A 23,250-nucleotide genomic window follows, 5' to 3' on the forward strand; every position below is an offset into this window, starting at 1 on the left:
AGGGTAAGATCAGAAAAGAGTCAATTCAAGGATACCCTTTATCAAAAGAATCCTCCATAGCCAAAACACCATAGGTTAAAGCCAAAAACAAATTCGTAAGTGTTCGTAAATACCTTGTGTTCGTAAATACCTTCATTAGAGGAGTCGCAATAAAGGTCATCCCAAAATGCATAGTTTGTCCAACTCCTTAAGATAGAGGAAAGAACTCAAAAACAATTAGGGGATTATTGTTTCTAAAGTTGGTGTGAACACAAGTGTTGTGTGAGCCAAGTAGTAGTTGTTACTTTGGGTGTGAATCTTGGATATACTTTTTGAAATAATACTTAGGTAGAGTCAGTAGAGGCTTAACAAATATTGAGTGCAACCTATAGAAGTTTAGAATATTGAGTGGTGGTGTAACCAATAGAGCCTAACAAAGAATATTGAGTGGAACTTGCACAGGTTTACAATACTAGACGTAGGAGCTTGTGAATGCTTCAGAAGAAAGAATATTAAAGTTGAGTGTTTGGTCTTAATTGAGAAAGCCTACAAGTGTAGGTATTAGATGTGGTTCAAATTATGGTGAACCAGTATAATTTTTGTATGTGTTGTATCCCTCTTAGCTACTTCTCATTTATCAGTATATTTCTCATTTACAAAAGTATAACTTTAATATCTTATTCAAAGGCTTTTTCAAAACAGTTTTAAGATTCAGAAGTAGTACCTAATTTGCTTCAGACAGACAAAAATCAGAAATCGTGAAGAACAAAATCTGTTATTTTTGAAGTAGCTTTTGCAGGAGTATTCATTCTACATTACCTGTGTTGTTGGTAGAACTTGATTCAAGGAACAAACATCACGTGCATAGTTGTAATAGTTTGAGTCTCAACTACACTATCTACAATGAGGTAACATACATTTAACAGAAAAAATTAATGGATTACATAAAAGTCTTAAAAGTAATAAAGACCAAATGCAATTAAAATTTTAGGGGATGTAATGAAAATATGTTTAGAGGACTAAAACTAATATGGGTCAATATTTAGAGGACCATACTATTGGCGTGTAAGAGAGTGAAAGGAATCAATCAACCTTATCTACAAAATAAAATCATAGAGTTAATTAAAGATTAAAGTAAGAGAGTGCAACGATAAATTAAAGGCGTGTATAAGGGTCATACTATTGGCAATCTTATAAATTAACCGAATAGCATTAGATTCGCACTAACAGAGTGAGCATATCTCCAATTCAAAATTTGTATAGGGAGGGTCAATTACTTTGCTGTTTGCTAAGTATAAGACTTTGCGGTTCAAATCATGATTTATTTGATTCTTAAAAAAAAATTATTAGTGTTTTTTATAGCAAAACTTTATTAAGAAGGATATAAAGAGATACTCTATTCAATATACAATAGTTTTATAAGAACAAAACAGAGGATTAAATAAAGATAAAATACTATATTAATATACCAATTAGAAAGAGAATATAAGCACTATTCATCTCATTGGCGTAATTTAGTTAAGAAATAGACGATATTCTTAAGGCATAAAGAGTCTATTATTTTTTTCTGTCTACTCGAGATATGTCCTTAAAATATTTAGATTCGATTTTCCTAATGAAAAAATAATAATAATTAAGGGGGGCCGGTTAATCATATTGGGAATGACCGCAGAAATACTTAATTGAGGGCAAATGAGATTTCCTTCTATTGTGCTAAAAGCTATATATCTTTCCACCAAAAAAAAAAAAACAGAGCTATATATATGAGGCCACATATGCATGATGCGAAGTTATTCCATGATATGCCGATATATATAAAAATATATAAATAATAAACATGTGCAGGCTGACAAGTGACAACACCGCTTTCACCACCCATATATAATAACCTACTGATCTTCACTATTTTAGGTTCAATTAGTGAATTAGAAGTTTCCTATTTTTAGTGATTAACCATAGCATTATAACAATAGCATTCACATAATGGACAATAGAATATTATTCATCATAACTTGTTTTCTAACCAAAACAAGAATATTATTTAGACTACGGATATTGAAATTGATATTTTGCTCATTTTATTAGAAAAAATAAAACTAGGGACATAACAACTAATGTGTACCCTTTAAAAAATTCGCCAATAAATTTTTTGTGATCCTTGAATTAGTGAGCAAAAAGTATTTTGGGTCACTAATTTATTGATTTTTAGTGATTTTTAAATTTATAAATTATGTTATAATTAAAATTTATGATGAATAAATATTTTTTAATATATAAATTATATTTTGAAGTTTAAATAAATAATTTAAATTATAATATAAAGTTGCTTTAAAATTAAAATTGATAGACGATAAAAAAAATCTATATAAAGTTTTATTATGAAAAAGAAGGGTTGTTAAAGACATTTTTCTCATCTAATACAGGGGTTATAATAGTACCTTAATTTTTATATTGCTTTAAAAAAATTGTTAAGTACCAATGAGTTTTTATAAATGAAAAATTTGAATATAAATTTTCATCTTCTCTCTCGACATCTTTGTTGCCATTTATTTCAATTTTCATTACCCGTCTCCACATTGTACTCGATAAGCTAGATTCCAAAAAAGAAAAAAAAAACATTTTTCAACCCGATATTAATATATGTATAATGAAGAAACGAAGATAGGAACTCTGTCATGTTTTATGTTAGACTGTGTTTGGATCTTGGATCGAGAATCTGAGAAATATGAATTTTTATAATCTAGAATTTATTGTTTGGATGTTTTTTTTTTTAAGAATTTAAATTTTTGAAATTTTAAAATAAGAATTTTTAATAATTAAAAATGTGAAATTTAATTCTTTTTTTAAAAAATAAGAAATTGAAATTATCTTTTTAAAAAAATTTCTAAAAAATTTTCGTATTTCTTTTTTTAGTGACTTGATCATCTCTTCTAATTGAAACTTCTGAAATCTTTAAAATGTTAAAAAATTTTAAATTTAATTTTTTTTATCTATATATTGCTTTTTCTCGTTCGTCGGCTGCGTTTTTTTGGGTATAAATTCTCTGTTCTTTTTTTTCGTACGCACGTGTAAAGTCGCGCCATATCTTTTTTATAAGATATCTTATTATTATTAATGATAGAAAAAGGAAGGCATCAATAAACAGAGAAAGTAAATATTTTCTTAGAATTAGGAGAATGATTTTCAAAACTGTCTTATTTTACGAAATTTGGGAAAATTTCAAAATTTAAGTTAGTCTAGTCGAACAATAGTTTATACTAATTAATAGATAAAGGAAGATATAAATAAATAGAAAAGGTAGATAACTTTCTATTGTAGAGACTTCTGTCTAATTCTAAAGCTGGGGGGTGGAATAAAAATATAAGTTTCTCTCAATCATGTAGAAACTAGATATTTTTATATTAAAATTAGGAAGCCGAGACTGTCTTTAGGAAATTTGGGGGGAAGATTTGAAATTTAAGTTTTTCTAATTAAATAATAGTAAAAATATAAGTAACTAGAGAAAGTAGATAATTTTCTCCTAGAGGTGATTTTAGAGATTGTCTTATTTTAGATAATTTTGAGAATTGTTACATAGTATACATCCTTTACTAAAACAATCATGTTTGAGTTAGATAGAATCATAGATAAAACTTATCATTTAAGTATTTAACACATCTATACACCCATGACTCGAATATGAAATATTTTATTAAGAAACAATTTCATGTCACGTGATTCATGTACTTAATGGTAAATTTTAAATTTATTTTAGTTGAATAATAGTAAGTAAAAAAAGAAACATATAAATAAATTGAGAAAGTGGTGTGTGTTTCTTTATTATTGTTATTATCGAATTACGAAATTGATTTTGGACAGTTTTGTCTTATTTGAAAAAAATTGAAAGAAAAGAAAAATCAGAACTTAAGTTTCTCTAATTTAACCATTCATAATGCAAGTAAGAAACAACTCCACAATATAAATTTTCAAATAAAAATGATAAGAATAATGGATGCCTTTATTCCTTTTTATAAAAACAATATGTCGACAAATTTATTCGGGCATGATAGGATTATTATAAATAATGAAGTTTTTCGATCAAATATTTAGTTTGAGCCTTTTTTTCGTTTTTTTTTATGTGAATTGAAAGTTGAGTAATGCTAATAATACTCTTTGAAACACTTTCTTTCTAACATGTACTATATAATTAGATGAAATTTATTGAAAATTTTAAATATTGATGGATCACACTTATCATTTAATAATGTAAATCTTATTTAGACACAAAAACCATCAAAGTTGGTGATATTTAATAAAATTCAACAAATCACATAGAGACCTAGAGAGGGTTAGAAAGAGAGTATGAGAGAGTATGTTCTGTATTCGGAAAAACTAGCTAAAAGTTGGTTAAAAGCTATAAAGGTAACAGAAAATTGAAAATTAAAAAGTTATTATAGATCACAAGTGTTTGGTAAAATTAGTTATTGAAGTAGTTAAAAAATATAAAATGACAATAAAATAATAAAATTATGATTTATTTAAAAAACTTAACTAAAAAATTGGATAAATATAATAAAAACAAAAATAGAAAAAAATATAAAAAATGAGAAACTAATATTTTTTAAAAATGTTACTTCAAATAATATTTAAAAAATATAAGATGCTAATAAAAAAAATTATCTACCGAACAATAAAAAAACTTTTCAACTAATAAAAAAATTAAAAACTAACTTAAATACCTTACTAAATATAACCAATATCACTAGTATTTCTCATTTAAAGTTTCAGCTCGTCCCATTGGGTGACCTGAACTTTCATAAAATAAAAAGGAAAGAATTTTAAAGAAGGAGAATTCAAAATTTTCAAAAGAATTAAAAAAAAATTCAAAGAAAATATTTTTTGGCTCATGTTAAGAACTATCTCTTTCTTTTGTCTACAGAATAAAAACTGCATTAAATTAATCTAATTTCCCTAACTGTTTTTGTCCAAACATTGACAAGTAGCAGAAAACTACAACAGAATCAGATCAATTTTCATTGATCGTCAATTCTTCATCGAACTTGAAATATTGGGAACATCAACATAATACTACTTTTATGCTAAAATGAAACAAAATTGTAACCACAAACTAATATTTTTTTTCTTTAAAAACACTAGTTTTTTTTATCACTAATTTGCCAAAAAAAATTAAAAAAAGTATATGGGCTACCACGCCATGTTATATGCCAAATTTTTGGAGGGTTAAAATGGGGTGGACAAAAGACACCGACAGATTTAAGGTTTTTCTTATTTACATCTCCCAATTTATTAAGTACAACCTTTTTCTCATTATATTTTTGTATGTAAATTTACCTAATTACCATTCTCTTCTCTTTTACTTTCTTTCAAATAATCATTTTTTTTCGAACACCATTTGCTATTTTGGAAATATTATTTTACACCTTTATTCCCCTGCATCATCTCTTCCTAAAATGTGATTCCTTTCATTTTAATTTCTCTGTTTATCGAACTCCTTTGTTCGTCTAGAAATACTGTTATTCCTCAGTTCCGCTCATTGAATTCCTTCTTTAGCAAGAATAAATATGTGACTTGAAGACATTAGTGCTCATTAAGAAGGAAAGAAGAAAAATAAAGTTGTAATGAAAAAAAAATACCAAAAAATTACCTTCTAGAGACATGTTCTTGTTCCATAAAATAATTTTTGGAACTAATGTTTTAGCACATAATTTTGAAAAGTAATTTTTGAAATATATATTTCCAAAAAAAGTAATTTTGATAATAGTAAAAAATTCATTTATAATATATTATTTTATTTTAAATGGAGTAAAATAATATTTTTAAATTTATCTTATTTTTTCACATTTAATTATAATTAATTGTTATAAAAAAATTTATAATGAGTTAATTCCTTTTCTACCCCTATCAGACTTGTACCAATATTGGGTTAAGGACCTTTAGGCCTAGATGGCCAAAATCTTCGAGCTATACCTAAGAAATCTAAGACAAGCATGGGGTTGAGTAGGTGTCACCCTGTGAGGATTCTACAACCCATAAAGGCTTAGTTTATCTTAATCCAATTTCTATGAAGATAAACAAGTAATCTTGGATTACTAGGGTATTAAGACAAAGATTAAGCCTATGAACTTTATGGCCTTATAATATATGCATATAAAAGATTAGATTCTTGAGGTAATACATTATTTATTCTTATTTATTACTCTCATTTAGTATATTGAGATGATATCTTACTTGAGTGTCAGGATACCTTTGTATGTATCTCTCCCCTTGGCCTACGGTGGAGGATGGTGGAGAACAACGAGATGTGAAAGACTCAGATTCATAAGGGAAAATCACCATTGTACCCTTAGACAAGTAAGAGACTCCCAATATCAAAATTTGAATTTTGAATTTCTTTTAAAAAGAATTTTACTACTATCTTTATTTAAAGTTTATATTATCCATAACAATCGAAGACATGTATTGTGGATTTACAACAACTCACACATCCTTATTCCACCAATTGAGTTAGATCTCTTGGTAATATATTTTTGGCTTAAATAACTTTTTTAGTGTTAAGTCCAAAATTCTTTGCATTTTAATTATTACAAAGCTTCTGAAAACAAACCATAAGCCTTCTAAGTTAAGCCTATTGGTGAGTTTGCTTAAGTGTATTAAAAAAGACAGGTTCTATAAAGAACAACAGCTGAAGTAAACTATGAGTCACTCAGAAAGGTGACATGATTAAAAACTCAAAAGAAACTTAGAGTTTCATTGGTTGTATACTGCAACAAATAAGATCATTAAATAAAGAAAAAACTTCAACCGTGAGAATGAATTATCAACTCAGGGACAAAAAGAACATTGCTCTCAAAATAACAATTATAAGATTTTGTGAGAAAGCAACATGTGCAAAAATAAACAAGATTGAAAAGTCGTCTTCAATTCAAAATGACATTCTAGGAAAGAATGGTATGACGATCTGCATAATGAATATGACAATAAGAACAACATAGCTACATCACACTTAAAATGAAACTTCATTATCAAGATGAGTTCATTTTGAACATCGTATCTAGAGTTCTAGAAATGCATTTGTGTTTTTCTTGATGGATATGGAAAGCTTAAAGAAAGATATTCATCTTTCATGAACAAGTCATGATCTTATACAACTTGGATCATGGACAAAATTCAGCTTGAAGTTACAAACACTGATTTTCCTTTATAGCTTGACATATGTGCAGTAATCTAAAGATTGCTTGAGCTTTAGAAGTGTGTTTAGATTATCTTAGTATTTGTGGAAAGGTAAAATAAATATCTACATTTTTCATGAATAAGTCGTGAGCTAATATGACTTGGATCATGGACAAGTAGATCATGAAGATAGAGATGTCATTTTGTCCTCACAATATAATACAACTGCAGTACTCTAAAATTGTTTATGTTGTATTGGTCTAACAGACATGAGACTTGTGCCTAAATGTCAAGGATAAAATTATCTATAGCTCTCATGGAGACATCAAAATCTAATTTGGCCATCCAAAAAGGTCAAATAATTAAATCAAATATAGTGTCAGACATAACATGCTACAACAAGCTTACACTTGAATGTTTGAAATAAAAGTTTTTCATGTCATCACATCAAAGTATTACTATAATAAGAACACTCAGTGAATTTCCATCTACATTAGAGAACTTTTTCAAAGCAAAACATAATATACAAGAAAGCTTCATAAAATTGTATTAGAATGATGCCTAGAAGGTAAACCAGAGTCAAGACCTTGAAGGACTCTGAGAATGAAACATTAGAATGATGTATAAAAGTTGAACCAGAGCCAAGAATTTGAAGGACTTTGTGATTGAAGCATCAAAATGATGGAGCAAAATCATGTCTTCTATATGATTCACAAGTATTGGCTTTTCATTACCAGATGAGAGTTAATAACATTAGAAAGATGCATCAAGTAACATCATGTCTTCCATATGAATCACAATGAACGGGGATTCACCAGAAGACTAAACTTGACAACATTAGAAGATACATGAAGCAATACCATGTCTTCCATATGAATCACAATATATGAGGATTCATCATAAGACTGAATTTGACAACATTTGAATATGCATAAAGTTGAAGCTAAGACAATTCCTTGAGAGATTTTGATGTGAAACATCATAATGAAGTTATGAAGACTGTTCAAAATCCTTCACCAAGGAATAATTAATCAAGACACCAACAACAACCTATAAAAGTTATTAGTGCTGAAGTAAGCGACTTCAAAATGGTTTTTGTTGTAGAAAGTTTATCAACATGATGAATCCAAGCTATCTACAAAGAAATTTCATGAAGAATTCATCAGAAAGAACCTACGTCAAAATAGGTTTTTCCTCGGCAATATCAGAATGAATTTCTGATAGATCTTCAAAAGCTATTCAAATTTGATCACCAGAAGAAGTACTTCATAACAAACATCAAATATGTCAAGTCAAGTAAATTGGCATATACATTTTGAACTTCACTTTAAAGACTTGAAGGAAGCTTTTGAAGATATCTTGAAGTAATCAAGAAAGAGAGAAAGATTTCCAGTTGTCACATAACTAATTTGACTTGTGGAGTCCATATATTGGTAGAAGACAATTGCACAATATGAGAAAGAATGAAAGAGAGTGCCCAAACACTATAGAAACATGATTTATCTGCTCTCCCTAGTCCAGGATCCTTATAAGCATCATAAAGGTAACATACAAAGTTTGTAAAAGTTAGAGCTTAAATGGAGAACCACCATATGAGTGTTGTAAAGTTGTAAAATTAGCAAACATTTTCTCCTATATGTGTAATTTGTATTTATCCCAAATTAACTAAGTGGGTTAAGTTTAGCCATGAATGAAGTGTTAGCAAGAACCCATGGAAGATTGGTAGCTTAAAGAGACGTGGAAGATTGGTAGCTTAAAGAGAATATAAGTTTGTAGCGTGAAGAGTCTAGTATAAAGTAATACTTGTGTAGCCTATATAGGCAAAGAATACTAGGATTATTTCTCCTATGATCAAGAATGAGGGTCATGGTTGAGGTAGGTTTCTTCCCAGGAGTGAGGAGACTTTTGTGGTTAAGGGGCACTTAATGAAAGGTGATGTTTCCTTCCAAGAACCAAGGGATTTGTGGTAAGATGTCTTCCATTCCAAGAACTGAACTATTTTGTGGGTGAAGCTCACCTGAAGAGGTGCAGAATACTTGGTTTGTCTCTCCCATGACCAATGGTGTAGTGTTGTGGTTAAGATGATTTATCTCCAAACCAAGGCCAGGAGTGGTGGATTCGTGAGGAAGTTGTTTTGTTGTGAGGCCAATAATGGCTTGTATTCAAGCATTTCTTCAAGAGCTTGATTTTAGCTTTGTGGAGTGTTGAACCTGTTAAGGTTGTTGTCATTAAGCTAATGGTGGCTGATTGTTGTGTTGATTCATGAAAATCTCACTAGAAGAGTGAAGATTGGAAAGCCCTAGGTTTGGGACGAACCAATATAAAATTCCTTGTGTTGAATCTTCTTTTCCTCTCCATTTATATCATCCAATTAACTGTCATGCATACTATCTTGTATTCAAAGAATTAGAATATCATACGTCATAGTCATACTATCTAAACAAAAATAAAGGTTAGGTATCAAAACCAAAACATCTCTATTTTATAAGTATCAAAAGGTTATTTAAGCCTAAAACAAAAAGAAAGTTTATTACCATCGTAATTGCACCGCACAAATTCTTTGCTCCCTTATTTTTTCCCTTTCCGGACGTGATACTCCTCAACTCACAAGAAAAAGTTAATTATCATTGTCATTGCCGCATTGATATGCACCTCAACTCACCAACTTAATGTCTCTCGTATGCTATATTTGTTCATTCCAATTCATGCAAATTCCACCTAAACTTGCCTTTACTTCCACTATGATTACGTTCTCTATAACGTCATTTCTTATTTGCTTGCTAGAACTGGATGATTGCAACTTCTCAACCACAAGATTTCGTTACAACTCTCAATCGTCGCCTTTAAGGCATGCACCAAAATCTTTCAAGTGTTGCCTGAGAAGTCCTATGGGTTTGAGTAGTATCATGTCGAGCAAGAGGAAAAAGATAGCAAATAATTTGTGTGGTGTAATGACAACGATAATTAGGCTTAGATAACTTTTTTTATACTTATAAAATAAGGATATTTTGGTTTAGGTACCCAAAATATTATTTTTGTTTGTTTTTTGTACTTTGATTTTTTAAAAGGTTTTTTTTGGTACATAACATCTATTTTTGTTTGCTTTTGGTACGTGGCAAATTTTTTATTTTGGAAAACGGTACATACTACGAAAATAACACAATTACTAAGTTATCCATTTTTAAATGACCTAAACTCAGTTGATGTGATGCTTTGTTAAACACATTTAATAGAAACTCACTAAGAATGGGTAATAAAATCAAACATACAAAAAATGTGAGATACTAAGGATCTGTTTAGTGGTCAAGATAGAATAGGATAACTATCCTATCTTGTTGTAATCTATTGTTTGGTGCACCAAAAATATATGATTTGATTATCTTATTGCCTATGCTATCGCTTTGGTGTAGTGTTTTTCTTATCCTGGGGGAATGTTGGGTTAGAAAGCAACATGATAGGATAATTGCTTTCTCCGCCTCACCACCTCATGCCACCACCACCATCATTGTAGTCATCACCATTGTTATCGCCACCAACCCTATCATCATCATTGTCACTATTGCCATTGCCACCACCACAACCCCGTCGTTGTCGTTGCTGCCACCACCACAACCATCGTCGTCGCCACCACCATCTACATCATAGCAACTACCACCACCACCACCATAATCGTCACCTCTACACTATCATCACCACCACCACCATCACCGTCACCGTTTGAGCCACCACTCTTACCATTGTCTCCACCACCACCGTCGTCGCCACTACTACCATCATTGCCATAACAACCACCACCACCGTCAATTCCACCACTCACCGCCATTGTCGTCATCGCAACCACCACCACTATTGTCATTGTTGATACCATTATCGTCGTCGCAACCACCACCATTATCACTGTCATCATTACTACCACCATTGTCACCACCACCATCACATTGTCGCCACCACTACATCATTGTCACCACAACCACCATCACCGCCATAACAACAACCACCACCACCATCACTCCCATTAGTCCTACCATTGTCTCCACCATCATCTCCATCATAACCACTACCATCGTTGTTGCCATAACAACCACTACCACCGTTGTTGCCATAACAACCACTACCACCACCATCTCTATCACCCCTCATAATAATTATTGTTGTCTCAATCACCACCATTACCACTGTCGTCACACCAACACCACTACCACCGTCGTCGTCACCACCACCAACACCACTATCATTGCCACCATTGTAACCACTATCATTACTATCGTCGTCGACACCATCATCATCGTTATTGTCACCATCGCAACCACCACCATCACCACCGTCATTATCACCACCATTGTCGTCACTGAACTACCACAATCATTATCACCGTCATTGTTGTCGCTGACACCACCCCCTATGGTTCGTATCATGGTGTACACCAAACATTAGATAGGATTAAGGTTTATCCCATCATGTTCTTATCCTGCTAGTATATCTTCTTTTATCATATCCTATTCTAACTACCAAACAACTCCTAAAATAAATAAATAAATTAAAGTTTAGATATTAAAATTATGGTGACAATTTTTTTAAATATTTTCTTGTCAGTTTCCTAGTATGAGAGATGGGAATTGAATTAGACAAAAAAGAAAGAATAGGCCGCTAATTAGTTATGTACGAGGGGAATGCCCCAAAGCCGGCAAAAACTCCAAAAGGGGGCCTTTTTACAAATTATTTACCAAAAAGGGGCTCTTTTGCAATTATTTCCGGGGGGGTCTGTTTTTTTATTGCAAAGCGCCCCCCAGCCAGGCGCCTCCACTGTGCGCGTGACACGTGGCACAAGCGCGGTGCACGAGGGAACAGCAGGTAGCGCCCCTGACGCAGGCGCGTCTGGTAGTGCCTTGCCACTGGGCGCGACTGGTGGTGCCCCTGCACCAGGCGCGACCCTAGGCGCCACCCCCCCCCCCCACCCCCTCCTCCTGCCCGATAAAGGCCCCCTCCCCCCCCCACCCCACCCCACCCCCTCCTGGCCCCCCCTCACCCCACTCCCTCCTTCTCCCCCAAACTCTCCTCTGTCTCAGGCTTGTTCCCCCCCTCCCAACACTCCATTTTTGTTTCCATTCTCCCCAGCAAGGTATGTTATTTTTTTAATTGTTTCAAATTTATTTATTTTTTATAAATTGTTATATTTTATTATTTGTATGTTTTTTTTTTGCAGGTGGTCATCTTGTGTACAAGAAAATTATATTAACTCACAACATAACAAGTTTATTTTTTTTATCTTTATATATTTTTGCTGTTAGTTTAATTTGTTTATTATTTTAGTTATTTTTTATTAATTATATAACAAATTGTTTATTTGTGTTACGGTTGTTTAATTTTTAGAATATAAATTTAATTAAGATTCATAATAAATATTACTGTAATATTGTTATTAGGCGTATTTAAAAAAGAAAGACATATTATTATTATATATAAAAAATATATATATACGTGTTCTTATATTATTTTCTGAAATTGGTGAAATTGAGGAAAAAAATATATATATTTTCTGAAAGTTGAGAAAAAAAAATCCTCAATGTGAAGAAATTATTTTTTATTATATATATATATATTGAAATTGTTGAAATTGACAAAAAATATATATATATTTTCTGAAAATTAAGTAAAAAAATTCCTCACTCAATGTGAAGAAAATTTAAATTACGTGCTCGTTTCTAAAATTTAAATTACGCGTACGTACTTGACTTTATTTATTATTTATGATATGTGTGAGTATTAATTTTTTTTTTCTTTCTATACAGGAGTTTTAATATGGTTAGTTCGTCATCTTCTCATCATTATGACGTGGCATTTGGACCATTAGAGGATGATTTATTGTGGATGCAAAAAAATCATGTATCCCAACATATTTAGAATGGTGCTAATGATAGGACATTAAAAATTCGACGAGCCACACCACTGTACAATCATAGAGAAGCACCGCCCGAAGAAATTATTCCTCTATTACAAATTTCGGGTTTGTACCCGATAATGAAATTGGCATAGCTGAAAGTGAATGGAGCATTGGTGAATGCTTTTATTGAAAGGTGGAGGCCAAAAACGCATACATTTCATTTGAAGTGTGGAGAGACAACTATTACACTTCAAGATGTTTCTGTGCTACTTGGTATTCCTGTGGATGGAAGACCATTAATTGGAAATACAAATATTGACTGGTTTGAATTGTTTCATGAATTATTGGGTGTCATGCCTGACGATGCTGCAATTGATGGGAACTCAATTAAATTGAGTTGGTTGTCTTCTCATTTTGCAAATATTCATGATTTTACAGGCAACCAAGAAGGCCTTGAAAGATTTGCTCGTGCTTGGATCTTATGATTCATAGGAGGGGTAATGTTTGTTGACAAAAGCAGCAAACAGGTGCATTTGAAATATTTGCAGTTTCTGAGAGACCTTAGAGAGTGCAACAGTTATGCATGGGGAGCTGCTGTTTTGGATAACCTTTATAGAGAGATGTGCATCGCAACAAACTATAATGCTAAATCAATAGGCGGTTTCACTCTCTTGATTCAATTATAGGCATGGGAACGATGCCCAACGTTAGCCCCCTCAGTTATTCCTCCACAACAACAAAACGCGCCACTTGGTTACAGGTATACTTTCCTTTACTATTTTGAATTCATTATTAATAAACATGTTTGGTTGATGTTAATCATTATTCTATGTAACATTTTAATTTGTTATTTAATTTTTTGTGAAAATGGTTGGGAGGTGAATTGCATCACATAGGCAATGACAATTTAATTGAGTTTCGTCGTAAATTAGATGTCATGAAACGCGACGAGGTAACAATTTTGATGTTTGTTTATTAAATGATGTTGTATTTCTTAATTAATTTATTAAATTTAACTTTTATATGCAGTTTGTATGGGTCCCTTATGCTGGACATGTGGAAATGAATTTGAGTCAAGTTTGTTTTTTTGGGTCTGTATTATGGACATGTATCATACCACTTATTTGTTTTCAAGAAGTGGAATGGCACCAGCCGGATAGAGTCATGAGACAATTTGGAATGCAGCAACCTATTCCGGAACCAGTAATGCAACCCAACAACATACATGACTTGACATTAAAGGGAAAAGAAGGAAAAAATTGGATGCGACTAATGCAACCCGCGCTTAATGAATGGAATAGTCGCTATGAAAGGAGAGTAGAGCAGACGCCGCCACAAACAGGGACCCTCAGTCTGAACTCTGAATATATGAGGTGGTACAGGCGTAAAACAAAAGTTTATGTCGACCCAAAACATGCAAGAAGAGGACTATTGGTATACATTGTCCATTATAATTTAGAAAAGAATGTTGCTCTTATTTAAGATTATTTTAATAATTATTCATTTATTTTCTATGCAGGGTGAAATCGCCGAAACACTACATTTTATGGTGTCTCCTGTTGGGAGAAGGGTTTGTACTTTTGACGATTTACTGCCATGTATCGAGAAGATCACTCTTTTGTCTGAGGAAGAGGATAGGATACTTGAGGCACATGAAGATGCTCCCCCTTCTCAGCCACAATTTGAACATCAACACTTTAATATACTACGGCAAAGTGTGGAGACTCGAGGCTTAGCGCGACGTCGGGAAACTATTGATGCAACAACATATAGTTTGCCTCCGATGCCAGAACGACAACATGGAATGTATTACACACCGCCGGCATTCACCCAAGAACCGTCTCAGATGTCGCCGATGTATTCATACCCACATGATTTTTAACCAGGGTATAGTTTTGTAGGCATATTTGGGTCCTCTCCTTCTTCAACGGAAACTCCTTCATTTACCCAAAGTGGTCAAGTATCGACCCCAAATGCCCCACTTGCTGGTCCGTGGAATGTACCTGGAGATATACCCGACATGAACGACTTATTAGGGGTCGATTTACGTTATGATTTCTCTGCCGAGGCTGACCAAGTGGATGAAAGGACGAATCCTAGAAAGAAATCCTGATAGGGCAGCTAGAAATTGGGACCGGCCATGTGGGACTTCGTCGCGGCATCACAGACATAGTGATGATTGATTAATAATGAATTTAACATTTTCATGCACTTTGTATTATTTTTTTTCATGTGTTTCATATTGTCATGTACTTTGTATGGTTTTTTTTCATGTTAATTTTATATTATTGTCACTTCAACGTTTCAATCTTATTGTGCAATGCTTTTAAAATAAATAAAAATAAATAACCATAATGTTAATGACACATAAACCAAAAGTGACCTCTAACGTAATTTAATGGCCAAATCAAAAAAGAATTGACCAAATCAAAAAGCATTTTAAAACATTTTAGGATTTCAAAATGTATTTTAGGTGAAAATATATTTTATTGAAAATGTACTTATATATACTTCAAAAAGAGAGAATAATAAAATATAAAAAAATAACAAATAATACTAATGATAAAAATGAAAAAAATTTAAATTTTTGATAAACAAATTAAAAAATATACAATTTAGAGTGTATAAAAAATAATCTTATTGAAATTTTGGGGTGGGGGGTGTGGGAATATAAAAAAATAACAAATAATACTAATAACAAAGATGAAACAAAATTTAAATTTTTGATAAACAATATAAAAAATATAAAATTTTGGGGTGGGGGGTGTGGGAAGAGACTAGGGGGGTGTGAGAAGAAGAGAGGCTGGGGGTGTGGGAAGAGACTGGGGGGTGTGAGAAGAAGAGGTGGGGGGGTGTGGGAAGGGGCTGGGGGGCTGTGGGAAGAAGAGACTGGGGCCCGTGTGGGAAGGGGCTGGGGGGGGGGGGGCAGGCGCCTAGCTGCCCTGCGCTAGCTGTAGTGCCTGTAGTAGGGGCGCCACCAGTAGTGCCTGATCCCTGGACGCTACCAAAGGCGCCCGCGTCAGGGGCGCTACCTGCTGTGCCACGTGTCACGTGCACAGTGAAGACGCCTGACTGGGGGACGCTTTGCAATAAAATAACAGACCCCCCGAAAATAATTGCAAAAGAGCCTCTTTTTTGTAAATAATTTGTAAAAAGGTCCCCTTTTAATGTTTTTGTCCCCCAAAGCCCCTATGACTACTACTCCTTTCGGGTAAGGCGGTCAAGCTACCTGCACCTGTCTGGTCCGATCATTTAACCATAGTAATTCCATGATATAATTAAGTTTTTTCTTTTTTATTAGTGGGATATAATCTTTTCATGAGAATGAGAGACGTTGGGACTGGTTAGAGGTGTTGACTTACCAACACACAGTCACTAACACATAGCCAACAGGTAGCAGTTACCATCTTGTGGGCCCTCGTTGTGTTTTCTCTGGGCCACACTTCACTCAGCACAAGTTACACAAACTGCTGCGTCTATTTCACTTTCCAGCAAAACCAGCCGAAGCACAGAAATTCCCTCCTATCATTCAGCCGTATAATTCTCTGCTGTTGATGAGTTTATCAATTTTTTTATTCTTCTTCTCCTATTTTCTTCTTTAATATTCCTAATTAGATAGCATGGAATAATAATAATAATAATAATAATAATAATAATAATAATAATAATAATCCATTTATCTAAACAACTTTATCAATTATGATCATAGCAAAATTAATTAATTTTGACAAGCTCTTCCATAAATATATTAAAATAAATTAAACCCCTAAAAGGATCACATGTTATTCTCATAATGTCACAATTAATTTTCCATAAAAGAGGCAGTAAATAATATTACGGCCATGAACGAAACCAATTTTATCACGGCGCCGAAATTTTGGCCCTCGTGTTATTGCCGTCTATATAAAGCCCTATATGCTGCTCATAGCAACAAGTCACAAATTACACATACATACATACACTAGTAGTGTGGTGTGACCTTCTTTTATCCTTTTGCTTTTTTGGTGTGCAATTAACACACACACACACAAAAATGATGGCATGCCAAGATTGGCCAGAGCCAGTGATTCGAGTCCAAGCCTTGGCTGAAAGTGGCTTAACCACAATCCCTGAACGTTTCATAAAGCCCAAGTCCCAAAGACCCACTAATAATAACAACTATGCTCCAAAGGTCAATTTCTCTCAAATTGGTCATCATGAGAACACCACCACGACCAACAACAACAACACCAACATCCCGGTGATTGACATGAAGCACATCTATGGCGGGGATGAGAGGCGGAGGGCGGAGACGCTCCGGCTCGTGTCGGAGGCATGCCGGGAATGGGGTTTTTTTCAGGTGGTGAACCATGGGGTGAGCCATGAGTTGATGAAGGGGGCGAGGGAGGTGTGGAGGGAGTTCTTTCAGCAGCCACTTGAGGTGAAAGAGGTGTATGCCAATACACCCCTCACTTATGAAGGGTATGGAAGCAGGTTGGGAGTGAACAAAGGGGCCATTTTGGATTGGAGTGACTACTTCTTTCTCCATCACATGCCTTGTTCCCTTAGGGACCAAGCCAAGTGGCCGGCCCTCCCAACATCCTTAAGGTATGCGCACTATAGTTACTAGTTAATGTAAAAAAACATATGTTTTGCTCACTAATGTAAAAAATACTAGATAATAAGAAAACCCCTTTTTTTCTCTTCATCATCCGGATTTTCTAATGTACATCACTTTTTTGCGCCTTCACACTCAATCAATAATTTTAAACCGTCTAATAAATATGGGACACAATATATTTTACCTTTATAAATCACACTTAACATATATATATATATATATATATCTTCGTAAAATATTTTAATTGTGTGTAAATGTTGACTACATGCATGGAATCTGATTTCCTTGATAATCTCAATGAATTTGAAATAAAAAATAGCTTGTCTTCATTATTTGTCCATGTATATGTCATGGAATTTTATTTTATTTTTACAAAAAGGAAATACTATTTTAAGATATATCTATCTTTTATAGCCATTTGCCCATTAGGGTGGACCTTGTACTATATGTTTGAATAATTTCCAGAGTTTTTAGCTTTGAATTTCATTATTACTATTATACGTGACAAAGAATCTATGTTTTATAAAACTAATGAAATTCTATAAAAAAAATTATTTTTTTTATATAAGTTGCCAAACACGTCACAAGCTCACAACTTTTTAAATTTGAAAAAAGAAAATCCACATCAATATTACACTATGTGTTTATGAAATATTAAATGACACGACTAAAAGAAAAGAAGTGATTTTTCTTTCCAATTTAATGCAAAAGAGAGTGCGAGAAACATGTGACTAATCAGATTCTACCACTTCTTATCCAACAAAAGAAAAATCAGGTTCTTTCTGGTTTTGTCTCATTTGTTAAAAAGTGGGTGCGAGAATTTACTTAATTATTATAACTATGGGAGGTGGGTACCTAAAGCGACACTTTTGTTCATTAGATTAAGGTTTTGTCAGGACGAGTAAGGTGTTATCGACATGAAATAAATGTTTCTTCACTCACAAAGCCGTGTTGCATAAGAATAGGATATATCTTCATTTTTTTAATTAAGCCTTGGGAACTTGTTAGTTGTTACCCTCCGGTTGGTCTTGTGGTGCCGTTTCATATGGTTAAGCAATCAACTCTTTTTTAATACTACTTTGAAACGTAAACAAGTACACCGTACACCCATATGAAAAACGTGGGGATTTTAGTGACAAAGCTATCTATCCGGTCAACTTATTACAAAAAATTATGACAGTAACGAAGGAGAAAGAAAATTCAAATAATAATATGCATGAATAAATAAATTAATTCAATTGATTAAATAATTTTTTTATCCTTATATCAGAAAATAAAATCTGTGGGGTTTAAATATCCAATAAATGGATGATGGCATATTCAATCAAACTCTCTTCTATTTTGTCTTTTTACTTAGGCATGCCATCTTTTTCTTCTTCTAGTATTTTTAATTCTTATATTTTTGTCAACATCAAGTTCTATATACTTTTATATTGATAAAATATTCAATAAATATATGGTTAAAGATTCAGTCAAAGTCCATTTATACTTTTATATTATATTTACAAATTCGTTCTCTAAACTTTAAACTTTAAAAATATATGAATTTAGTTTCTTCAAACTTAAAAAATATGATGAATTCTAATAGAAGAGATTAAAGTCTACATGTTTTTATTTTTATTTCTATTTCTCTTCATTGAACTAATTGTATAGATACGATTTCTCATATTATAATTTGATCATCTAGTTACAAGAGCTCAACGTCTATCTAGAGATTACTATTTTAAACAGGTCATGGAGACTTCATTGCATCATAAGTATGACCTTTGGAAAAAATTGTAGCTGGGTTGTTTTGGATCTGTTTTTTTTTTTTTTTCTTTCTTAATGTAAGGTTGTTTTGGATCTTTGTGGTGATAAATTGAGGTACGCTAGACTTTTGCTTTTGTGTCTTTTCTTGTTGGAATTTTATTTATGGGAGGTAAAACTTCCCCTCTCTGACACGAATAAAGTCTGCTAACGTTGTTAACAAGCGTAAAAAAACAATGCGTGAGGCTGACTACGGCAAAATAATTGTCAAAAAGCATTTATTTCCTTTAATCGTAAATTTCCATTTGTCTTTGAAACTTAGAGACAATTATTTAAATTCTTGACTTTGCAAAATGTTCATCTTAGTTTTTAATTTTACAAAAAGTCATTCGTTTTAATTTCTTCTATTTTATTTTTCATGGTCACTTTACACTAAAAAGATTGGGTACCCTCAAATATCAATTGGGTACCCAAGAATATTAAAGATTAAAATGATACAATCATTTAAGATTACACTGTAAAGATTGAAGTAAAAAGCTTTATGAAATACTAGAGTAATTAATACTCACGCAATTTTCTAAAACCTAAAATCAGAATTTAGTATTTTTTTCTTATTTTCTCCACAGTTGAAAATGGATTAATCTTTGTAAATAAGTACTGTATCTGAGAAAATCATACACGATAAGGCAGCCATTAATTTCATATCCTAAATTTTTGTTTTCTCTCCTGATAATAGGAACATTATCTCTGAATATGGTGAGCAAGTTGTTATGCTAGGAGGAAGGATACTTGAGATATTGTCCATAAATCTTGGGCTTAGAGAGGATTTTCTCCTAAATGCATTTGGTGGGGAAAATGACCTTGGTGCTTGCTTAAGGGTGAATTTCTACCCTAAATGCCCACAACCTGACCTCACTCTTGGCTTGTCCCCTCACTCAGACCCTGGTGGCATGACCATTCTTCTCCCTGATGAAAATGTGTCAGGACTTCAAGTACGCAGAGGAGAAGATTGGATCACTGTTAAGCCAGTCCCAAATGCTTTCATCATCAACATGGGTGACCAAATTCAGGTCCTTATCTAGAATATTCAAGCATTTTGATTATATTGTGATCACTTGGGACTTATTTAACTTGAAAACATATTTCCTGTTTTTATTTAATTTTTATGAAAAAAAGTATATTTACTTTTGTTTAAGTAGTTCTTTTAAAGTAATGAACAAAATAAAAATATTTTATTAATAATAAAGAAATATAGAAAACATTTTTCCAACTTATATTACAAGAAAAAATTTATACACTAATAATGTAAAACTTTTATACCATCATCCAATCACAAATTATTATGTATCACATTGTGAAAGTCATACGGGCAATAAATTGTAATTGAATAATTATCTAAAATTATTTTACATTAGGTTTTAGTTACCCATTATATTTAGTTCATATAATTTATAAATTTATTTATTTTATAGTCCACATAGCTAATAAGTAAATTGGGAGTTAAAGAAATTTAACGACAGAAAATCTTTTGAGAAATAAAATGTAAATTTTAAGAGCTAAAAAATTCACTTATTAAATTTCAGAGATTAAAAAATTCACTTATTAACTATATGAACTAAAAAGAATAAGTTTAAAAACTATAGAGACTAAATAAATAATTAAATCTTTTATATTATTAGTGTATCACCATTCAACTCTTATATTATAAGTGGTTGTTTTTAAAATTCAACAATTATTGGTTTTTTCTAATTATTCAATTTGAAATATCTTATTTATGTTTGTAGGTGCTAAGCAATGCAATTTACAAGAGTATAGAGCACAGGGTGATCGTGAACTCAAACAAAGATCGAGTTTCATTGGCCTTTTTCTATAACCCCAGGAGCGATATACCTATCCAACCAGCCAAGGAGCTTGTGACTAAGGATAGGCCAGCACTATACCCACCAATGACATTTGATGAGTATAGACTTTACATTAGGACAAGAGGACCTAGTGGAAAAGCTCAAGTTGAATCTTTGACTTCCGAATGAGATTCCAATTGAGTAGTTGTTTGCAGTACAGAAAATTAATTTGCATATGAATAACTTATCATGATCTTTGTGTTTGTATTTATCAGACTCAGTAAATAAAAATATCATATCCCACTCTTATTCTATGTCACTTTACTCTATGTATATTTTTCTTATATGTGGTTGAGTTATTGCCTCTGTCAATTCAAGAAAGAAAATGAATGACCATTAATAGGGTGTGGTAGGGTTGTCAAAGTGACTGGCTTTCTCCTCTGGTTGTGATAGTGGGATGCTAACTAAAGCTCGCTGCTTGTGATGCGTGAGGAAAAAAAAGATAACAATAAACATGTTTTTTTTTCCTAGATATTCTGGTATTTAATTATGTTTGAATCAAATAAAATTATTGTGAACCTATAAAAAAAATTCTTTTAAGTATTTAACATCTTACATATATAAAATAATAATAATAATATGACAGTGCTATGAATTTGAGCAATTAAAATGACACAACTTTATAAAGTAGTTTAACCCTAGCTAGTTGCGTTTACTAGTTGCAGCCAACTTTGGATTGTTGCTTCATGTTTATCTGTGGAAACAATGAGTACTAGTACTACGCAGTTGTCTTTTTCTTTGATAAGCTTTTTTCTAATATGGGGGAGTTAGTGCTTGACCCGTATTTGCACCATTAATGTCTCTATGGGTTGCTATTCCAGTAATGGGTTCTGTTTGCATGCCTTTCTCATAATAATCACAATACCAAACACAATGGTAACCAAAGAAAAGTACCACACAGAATGGCTAGAATATTACTAAAAAGTAACTGTGGTCCTGTCTCACCCACTACCGTTTGTCTTGTGGGGAACAAAAACGTGTATGAAGACTCCATTTATAATTTTTCCTCCTATTTAAGCCACAATAGGGTTGATAAAAACACACGTTTTTAATGCACCACATCAACTATATACTAATTAACTAATTAATTGATTAATGAATTTAATAATATGGCAACTGATTAGGCAATATCAATTCAATCACGTCAACATTTTTTATAAATGGATGACAGGATCAATCACATGTCACAATGAGAAAAGATCGAACATGCACAGTGCGATCGGGTTTAATTATGGTAATTATCACCTTATAATTGGAACAGTTAGCCATACAATTCAAGTCCCATTTGGCCCATTGATTTATCAATTCATTCACATTTTTTTTTCTCAATAAGAGAATGATATTTCCTCCGAAATCAACTATCGAAACATCCTCCGACGCTTAATTTAGCCGCCTGTCCCTTTATGATATTTCCTCCGAAACCAACCTACCGAAACATCCTGGACCCACTAAAATTTAGACACCTGTCATCTTTTCTAAAATAAAAAATTACTTAATCTTAAGTTTTTGAAGTTCTTTTTAACGCAAATGACCTTATTAGTTTATTTTGGTTTTTATCTTTTAGAAAGTTCATACTAGTTATTTATTTTTTAAAATTCATTTAAATTGGTCATTTTGTCCATTGAAATTTGTCTCTGTTAATAATTTTTAAAATATTAGTGCTAAAATTGTCATAATATATATATATATATATATATATATATATATATATATATATATATATATTTAAAAAATTCCTTCTCTTTCCTCTTCTTCTCCCACGCAAACCTACAAATTCAAATTCTAACTCCAAATTTCTTTAGCCTAAAATGCAAAAAAAGTAAAACTAAATTAATGCTATTTGTTCACATGTCCAATTTTCATGTTGGGGAATTTGACTTTGAAGTCTTCGACGACCTCCTTTTCGAGCAGCACACCACCACAACCCAAATATCGGAGCGAGCTTAGATCATACTTCTTCACAAGCTCTGACT

The 23,250-nt window shown here is 32.3% G+C and overlaps 2 protein-coding genes across 2 annotated transcripts; one reads left to right on the forward strand and one right to left on the reverse strand.

Annotated features, from left to right (window-relative positions):
• Window positions 1-11,082: 11,082 nt before the first annotated feature.
• Window positions 11,083-12,243, reverse strand: LOC114377974 (trihydrophobin-like). Its single transcript, XM_028336503.1, has 2 exons — window positions 12,176-12,243; window positions 11,083-11,497 (listed from the first exon to the last, which is right to left on the reverse strand). The coding sequence occupies exons 1-2, from the start codon at window positions 12,241-12,243 to the stop codon at window positions 11,083-11,085; spliced, it is 483 nt and encodes a 160-aa protein (XP_028192304.1).
• Window positions 12,244-16,968: 4,725 nt separating this feature from the next.
• Window positions 16,969-21,542, forward strand: LOC114416144 (probable 2-oxoglutarate-dependent dioxygenase At5g05600). Its single transcript, XM_028381016.1, has 3 exons — window positions 16,969-17,617; window positions 20,113-20,446; window positions 21,161-21,542. Exons 1-3 carry the CDS (start codon window positions 17,064-17,066, stop codon window positions 21,404-21,406), a joined length of 1,134 nt encoding a protein of 377 aa, XP_028236817.1. The 5' UTR covers window positions 16,969-17,063; the 3' UTR covers window positions 21,407-21,542.
• The last annotated feature ends 1,708 nt before the right edge of the window (window positions 21,543-23,250 follow it).

This window comes from Glycine soja, chromosome 1 (assembly GCF_004193775.1).
Source record: "Glycine soja cultivar W05 chromosome 1, ASM419377v2, whole genome shotgun sequence".
NCBI classification, from domain to species: Eukaryota; Viridiplantae; Streptophyta; class Magnoliopsida; order Fabales; family Fabaceae; genus Glycine; species Glycine soja.

Bases quoted from the DNA above. Each gene is read 5' to 3' on its own strand.
- LOC114416144 (XM_028381016.1), top strand. From the start codon at position 17,064: ATGATGGCATGCCAAGATTGGCCAGAGCCAGTGATTCGAGTCCAAGCC. The intron at 17,618-20,112 runs GTATGCGCACTA...TCCTGATAATAG, and splicing joins GCCCTCCCAACATCCTTAAG to GAACATTATCTCTGAATATG. The intron at 20,447-21,160 runs GTCCTTATCTAG...TTATGTTTGTAG, and splicing joins ACATGGGTGACCAAATTCAG to GTGCTAAGCAATGCAATTTA.
- LOC114377974 (XM_028336503.1), bottom strand. From the start codon at position 12,243: ATGGAGTGTTGGGAGGGGGGGAACAAGCCTGAGACAGAGGAGAGTTTG. The intron at 11,498-12,175 runs GTGAGGGGGGGC...GTGGTAGTTCAG, and splicing joins GGGGAGAAGGAGGGAGTGGG to TGACGACAATGGTGGTGATA.